Below are 8,282 nucleotides of genomic sequence, written 5' to 3'. Positions count from 1 at the left end.
AATTAAATTTAATACATGCCAATGTGAACTGTGATGTTTTGTCTTCTAAAATGTAGATAAAAGATCCTATGAAAATGGTAACAGGGAGTTATTTGGACATTATTTCAAATTGCGAGACAATTTAAGAAAGAACAAATCAAAATTCACCAGCAAGTGTGATTGGATTTGGTATATTAAAATAGTAATTTGACGACTAACTTAAATGAACAAATAATAAAGTGTTTACATAATTAACATATGTGCTGCACTAATTATGAGAAACAGTTCCTATTTTCTTAAATGGATAACTAAGTATATGAATTACAGATCTAAAATGGTAGTTAAGAACACACTGATACAGCAGTTTTCTACTCTCTTAAAAGTAAAGATCCTTTTTTTTTTTTTACGGTTGATGTCGGTGTAATGGAAACTCCAAAGGAGGAGGAAGTTCTTGTTTTTTTTTAAGTGAGGTTTCAGTCTATTTCCTTTCATTTGAGGGTAACACACAGTTACAGCACTATCCTACAGTATTGCTGTCATGTTCTGGCTCATGAAAGTCCTCTCAGCTCTCTTATGTTTGCTGTTACCTCTCCTAAATGCAAGCGTGCCAACAGTTTGTCAACCAGGTATGTATGATAGACTACTTATGGCTAAAGACCTGGTTTGTGATCACATAATGAGAGACTGGCTCACAAACCACCACATATAATGAATGTCTATTCCTTACAGGTCAGTTCCGCAATTACAATACAAATAAATGTGAGCCCTGTCCAGTCAATCAATACCGTTCTAAAAGTGGAACAGACATTTCCTGTGATATCTGCAGCACATGTAAAAAAGGTAAGTGCTTTAAAACTAATTGACTAATTTGACTAATTAGTATAAACATAAATTTTTAGGGAATTTATGTTTATACTAATTAGTCATAATAAAGCAAGGATTTATATTAGATCAAAAGAGCATTCTTTTCAGACAATTAGGTTAATCAAAACTAGGATATGTAATGCTATAAGATGAGCCAATCAGAAATTGACTTGCAAAAGAAAAAGAAGCCAAAGAAATCATTTGCAGGAAAAAAATCAAAACTTCATTAAAGTCAGTGTGCCATTATTTATGTTTTAAACATTTTCTAACAGGTAGTGAGATCATCAGAATGTGCACAAAAACAGAAGACACTCTCTGCAGCTGTAAGAGTGGTTTTATGCCCAAGGATGTGCTAAAGCAAGAGATTTGCTTTTGTGACAAGGGTTATGGACTGAATGATGAAGGTTAAATACAAATGTATTACATTCTACTGTACCTTTTTAATGCTGAATCAGATCAAACAGATACAAATTCATCTTAAATTATTTCTCTTTTAGGAGACAAATGCGAGAACTGTAGCAATGGATATTTCACAGATAAAATTGACTCGATTTGTCGAAAATGGAAAGAGTAAGTTGGTTTTACCCATTTAGAATGTTAAACAAAATGTATTCATAAATTGATCATCATGTATATCATGTATAAATTGATCATCATGATTTTGAGAGTCAGTCTCCAACTGACCACCACTAATTTGCAATCAGCGCCCCCTTGTGCATCACATCTGAATCAGCAATGAAATATAAAGGACTTTGCAGAAATGGTAGACTACTGTGTATGTGAATGCCAACTTTAAAGGAATCTTCCAGGTTTAATACAAGTTAAGATCAATCCACAGCAATTGTGGCATAATATGGATTACCACAAAAATGTATTTTGACTCGTCCCTCATTTATTTCAAATACAGCGAAAATTGCTTTCAGTAAGGCTCTTACAATGGAAGTGAATGGGGTATGATGATAAACTTTAAAATACACACTGTTTTAAGAGTATAGCAACAAAACTTTATACGTGTTAGCATGATTTTAGATTGATAAAATCAGGGATTTACTGTACCAGTGTTACGGCAGTTACTAGATTAGAGTGTTTACCGGCATTATGTTGTCATGACAACAAAGTTGTAAATGAACTTCACACAGATGAGATTAGTAATCAATTTTAGAACTTAAATATTATGTTAACATGTGTAATGTTTATGTCTTGTGGCTATACTTATACTTGAGTGTGCATTTTAGTTTTGGGCTGACCCCATTCACTTCCATTATTAGTGCTTTAAAGTAAGCACGTTTTTTGCTTTTAAAAAACAAAAAGGCATAACGAGACAAAATTGTTTTTTGTCACATTATGCCACAATTACTGTTGATTGAATTTAATTTGTATCTAATCCGTAACATTTCTTTCAAATTAAAAATATATGATGTATTATCATAATATTATATGACAATAGTAGTTTAATATTCTATGTTTAATAATAATAATAATAATAATAATAATATATATATATATTATTATGTATTATATATATATATATATATATATATATATATATATATATATATATATATATATATATATATATAATAAAAAATTCTAGTAATTCAGGTTGCAAAAATCAACATCAGTGAATGAAATTGAGGCTGAGACCTGGCCACAAAACTGACATCAGAGCCCCCATTTAAAGCCTGTGTCAGTCTGAATGCAAGGAAAAAAAAATTTTACTTTTTAGTTTGGTTTAAATTTGGTTCCTTTTAAAATTACTCAAGTGTATAAACACAGCAAAACCAATAATTATTTTGCTCTGTGAATGTCTTGTGAATAGAATTCCATTAATTTTGCATCTCCAGATGTAAAAGTGGCTTTAAGGTTCCAGGCAGCAGAACCTCTGATGCTGTCTGCAAAAATACATCGGAGGGGTTGACAGAAGCTCCCACAGCCACTTCCAAATCCTCTTTTCAGATGACCATCATATCTTCTACTACCTCTTCAACCACTACAACTTCCCTTCCCAAGAACAGACAGAATATCTTGTGTACTTTCTCTTTACTGATTCCAGTTTTATTAGTACGTATTACTTAATTTGTCTCACTCAAAGTACTAATCAATATTTCCTGTATGAAATTAATTGTAGTTCCGGTCTTGATATGCGTTGGTATTCTACTGCTGACTGGACTCCTGTGCATGTGGAAAGTTACCCACTGCATTCATAACAACAAGAAAGAGGCTACTCGACAAGGTATACCCTAGGGTAGTTTACCCAAAAATTACAACAATATCGTCATTTACTCATGTACTACCTCATGACGTTCCAAACATGTATAGCCTACTAAATAATGACAGAATTTTAATTTTTGGGTGAACAATATCTTTAATAGATTATTTGCATATTGTTGTTTTTTTATGTGTGTCTGAGTGGCTCCTCTCAATTCATCCTTCTTGCCCTTTTTTTCTAGAAAGTGTATGCAAAAAGCCTGTTGAAGAGTCTGGGGAGAAGTCCCTCTCCTTGCTTGTCTAACAAAGTCTTTAACAATCTACAACAGTCTACAATGTTTGGTTTTGTGCAGTATTTTGGGTAGCACTTTACATCATTGTTCCCTTTGTTAAGGGTTAATGGGTTTATGAATGACATATAATTCATTTAAAAATCCATTATAGACCATCGATATGCAGTTATAACAACATGCATAAAAAGGGTGCCTTTCATGCAATACCTGCCAAATATTGAGCCCTTTTACCTCACTTGGTATAAATGCTTAGTGGTATTAGTAATAGTAGTCGTTATATAACTGACATTTCTGGCCAACTTAAAGACAGTAAATGCGCATTGTAATTGTGATTTTACCTTACATTGTAGGAGAAGGCTTTTGGATTTCTGATTTTCTTTCTAATTATTTTTATTATTGTTGGTTATATTTTCAACAAGTTTCAGTGAATGTTATGTTGAATATGTTTTTAATGTAAATACAGTCAATGAGAAATGTAGCTTACATTAGTGCTTGATTCATTTCCATTTGAATTCAGATGACTCGTAAAATGATTGTCACGAATTGATTTCAATTCATTACTTGGAAGTCAACGTAGTAGTCTGCTGATTAGTTAATCTGAATCGTTAACTTGACATTTATCAAGTTGGCGCTGCAGTCGATAGATGTAGGTAGAACGATGAATGCTGTGACCTTATAGTCATTTCCACTGTGCCACAGTTGTTTTCCACAGACATGTCCTGTGGTGACTTTACCTGAGAGAAATACTGTATGACTAATTATTGTTACAAGTTTCCCATATTTAGGTGGGCTAAGGACAACTTCTGAGAATCTTTCCTTTTGTTTGCTTGTTTGTTTTTATTGCCTAATTATGAGGGTAACATTTTGTTTCTGTGAAATGAAAATAAATTAATTGTGAATATCACATATTTCTCGCCAATGATTTGTCATTTTTTGTTTGTTAGCTTTTCTTTTTTTGGTCTTTCTTGCTTAATTCTTTGTAATTATCGAGTTTGTTGTCATTCTATTCGATGTGTCAAACCACAGCACAATTGTGATTGTGATACAGTATTATTTTTTATTGTAGAACTTAATAACTCACGCTTCAGACAAAAATTGTCCAGTTAGTTTGAGCATTTCTTCTCCGCCAGCGAAAAAGTTCCAACAGAAACCTGAGCCCCAAGCACAACTCCACTCTCTACACTACTCATACTCTGGTTTTAAACTAAGGGTATTCTGTTCTTAAACGAATAAGTGTTTTTGAACAAATCTTTTAAGTGAACGAATCGCACTCATTCACTTCTGATGTTTTGGTGGCAAGCGACTCTGTGCTTTTTAATGAATCAAATTAGTGAATTATTGAGTGACACACTCATAACATAAAAGACGCTTTTTTTTGTCGCCACCTACAGCATAAATCTGTATTCTCTAGAAACGGCCACTGAATGAGTCGGTGAATTAAATCAATTAAATTCCACTTTTTGCAAAGCAACAAACATGGAGAAGCAGAGTGATACAAATTGTGACGCGTTTTCGAGGACCAGAACTAACTGTTGTATAATAAAATGTAACTGATGTATACTGTCTAATTTACAACTTATATACAGTAGTTATATAGTACATAAGGGCAAAATCTAGAAGATCCATTAATATGTACATATGACTGAAATTATGAATTACTGTGGGCTATTATTCAAAATTTGATGCATCATATCAGCCTTTAGACTTTCCTTAAAGGTATATATAATATTTGATCATATTTGATTTATTACCTAAAACCTGAGTGTCACATTTAGATGGTGTGTTGAAACTCAGCGAGGTTTGTGTATTTTCGTTGTGTTGATTTCTGTACTCATTTGTGTGACGAATGAAGGAAGTCAAGAGAGCTGGATCTAGGTACAGCTAGGATTTTAATGGAATTATAAACAAATACAAATAATGGATAGACACAGGAAGAAATAAAACGTCCACGATGGGAAACAATAACATAAACAGGAGAAAACATTCACGAAGGGCACGGGCAAAACACGGAGGTCTAAACACATTCACATTCAACAACTGACAAGGAATGAGCAGACAACAGGGCTTTAAATACACAAAGGATAATGACTAAATGAAACACAGGTGATGACAATGAAGGACAGCTGGCAGTGATGAGAGCTGGGAATTATGGGAAGTGTAGTCCATGGGGAACAGATGACAGAGGCAAAACACAGTGACAACAGTGAATTATGACAATTTGCATACAGCTATACGTCAGAGAGCTGGTTTTGTTCCCTCCTACATCTATGTGTCTTCCGATAGTTGACAACGTCCCCTCTCTCTGTATCTAGAAATGCGAAACACTTCTGAGGATCTGGGGAGGCGACAGCTTTCGGCTGAACTTCAACATTTCCATCCACGCACAAGAACTCACGTTCCAGCCCTTGAAGCTAAATGCCGTTGATCACCTTCCTCATATGAAACCACAAAATGGAACAACTGCAGGTGCTTTACACTGAGGCCTGCCTCTTACAACAGTTAACAGCTTTCTAAAGATTGGGTCTACTCATTTGGTTTTGTTTGAATGGTATGGCCTATAGTTCACACGAAAATGAAAATTTAGTTGTCATTTACTCACCCTCATGTTGTTCCAAACCCATATGACTTTCTTTCTTCCGTGGAACACAAAAGGAGATGCTAGATATAATGTGAGGGACTGACATGCAGTTTAAAGTGACAAATGAGGACAGAATTTTCCTTTTGGGTGAAACAATCCTTTAAAAGTAGAGAAAACTAGCCTACTTTAGCCTATTTAATTTTCATTAATTATAAGGTGAACATAGAGTAGCTTCCAAATCCATAAAATGAAGATTTTAAGTCGAGTACAGAGATTGTGGGGAATACCCATAAGTCCTTGCACTTGAATAATTTAAGCAATGATTGTTTGGTCAAAGGGAACTTATGTGGTTATTTAATAATTTATTATTTAGAATTCTATTTTTTATATTATTAATGTTGTTTTACTGCATCTAACTCTTTTTTGTAAAGATATCTTTGGGGTGATTAGTGTTCCATTAGTGGTAACAATGTCAGATCCATAACTTCCATAACTTGGATCCTGTTCAATCCATGTAATCTTTCCTTTTGTGTATGATTATAGCTGAAGTGCAGCTTTATGTGCACTTATTTAGGGAATCAAGTTTAATGCCTGACCTCAGTTATTATTTACTTTTGAACAAATTAAGTAGAAACAGTGATATAAGTTTTAATTTTTAACAATGTGTAATTAGTTGTTAAATCTTATTTGTCTGACATACATTTTTAAATAAATAAAGTTGACTGAACTGATACATTTGTGTATATAAAACAATGGTTTTCTGGTTGTGCTGACATAAAATGTCCATAAGTTGGAAACGCATGTTTCATGTAATTTTGGACAAATATACCAATAAGATTTTAAAAAATGTGTGTAATATATATGTTATAGTATTATTCCATTATCAAAATATGGTGGAAATAGCCTAGCATTTCTCTTACTGTTACATTTATGCCAACAGAGCTCATTTCTAAAAAGTTCTGTGTAATTTAATGACAGTGTACAATAACCAAACTTACACTGTTTCTGATTGGTTTATCCACTGCTTTGGCAGTTTCAAAAGTGATGATGTTTTATTTTGCGTCACAGTGTGGCCAACCCCACAGGGGAAACTTGTAAAAGGATCTGAAAGGTGAAGTGCAAAAGTCCCTGACAACTTTTAGACACTGTTCACACATAGTTTAAAGATTTTTTTTAACCATTTCATCCTCATGTTTGTTCAAACCTGTATTTCATTTTATGGCTTTTGTTTGTTTCAGTCACCATTGACTTTCAATGTGTAATTTTTGGGTTTATTTTTTTTAAGATAAATTTCTTCCTCCCTATAAGATGGAACACTTTTTTTATAGAGTAGCACAATAAAATACTATATTTTCAAATGGTCTTTGATGCAAGAATGATTTATGATATACATTCTCAATCTGTTTGATTCAAAGGACCAGCACCCTCTGCAGGGCCTCGCAGCTGCAGTTAAAAATGTTGTGAGCAAGTTGTGTAGATGAAGTCATGCAAAATGTCTCAAAAATCTTGCAGCTTCATGATCTCTACTACGCCTGAGCGGTTAGTGTTATCTGAGCAGTTTCATTTGATCTAAAATCCCTTTTCTGCCAAGTGCCAAGATAACCAGTGCCCTGCCATGCCTGCACTATGCACTGCACATTATTTGACTCACTTCTTTAATATCCTCTGTGTTTTTTTTTGTTTTTTTTTCAAAAGAACAAACCACATCCCCTGCCTTCTAGTCAAAGAGCCTCACTGCTACGCAGATCAAAGTTTCCCTCAGAGCTCTTCAGTTGAATTCTTGTAACTGAGTGTAGGCCGTTGTAAAATAATGACACCAACAGATTGTTTGACTGTAGCTAAACTAGTGCATTTACTGAAAGGTTGATTAATGTGCCCTGTCCCTTAAAATATATATTGAATAATGTTGCAAACAAGAAATGAAAACACTTTACAGTAAAATGCAGCTATATGTTGCTATCGGGGTGCCCACCAGAATGCTTTTCCAGTTTTTTATGATTTGGATTAGGATTTTTAAAAATCATATTATAAATATCACACTCAAAATTAGCAATTTCTAGCTAAACTAGAAATTAGCATAATTACAAAAGTAAAAAAAAAAAATGTATTTTATTATTTCTATAACTTAAGCAATTTTAAACTTTTATGTGTATCTTTAGCGAACAGCTCAACATAAAAATTACACACTAAGTACATATTTTTCATTAGTACTTTAATCATTTTCTTTTTTAATTAGTTGCAAATAGTTTGCCAAGTTCAACCATACATGAACTCTGAATTATAAAGTGAACCAAATAAATTGTGTTGGAGGTATGTTGGCTCATCACTTTAATTCTGTATACACACAGAACCGAGGGACA

General features: G+C 33.4%; 1 protein-coding gene across 1 annotated transcript; it reads left to right on the top strand.

Moving 5' to 3' along the window:
• Window positions 1–487: 487 nt before the first annotated feature.
• On the top strand, window positions 488–4,213 carry si:ch73-361p23.3 (tumor necrosis factor receptor superfamily member 4). Its single transcript, XM_052140920.1, has 7 exons — window positions 488–605; window positions 709–819; window positions 1,116–1,247; window positions 1,341–1,413; window positions 2,688–2,872; window positions 2,972–3,076; window positions 3,294–4,213. Exons 1-7 carry the CDS (start codon window positions 518–520, stop codon window positions 3,353–3,355), a joined length of 756 nt encoding a protein of 251 aa, XP_051996880.1. The 5' UTR covers window positions 488–517; the 3' UTR covers window positions 3,356–4,213.
• Window positions 4,214–8,282: the final 4,069 nt, after the last annotated feature.

Source organism: Xyrauchen texanus, chromosome 13 (genome assembly GCF_025860055.1).
Source record: "Xyrauchen texanus isolate HMW12.3.18 chromosome 13, RBS_HiC_50CHRs, whole genome shotgun sequence".
NCBI classification, from domain to species: Eukaryota; Metazoa; Chordata; class Actinopteri; order Cypriniformes; family Catostomidae; genus Xyrauchen; species Xyrauchen texanus.
The sequence above is the reverse complement of the archived record's forward strand: the minus strand, read 5'-3'. Positions and strand labels throughout refer to the sequence as shown.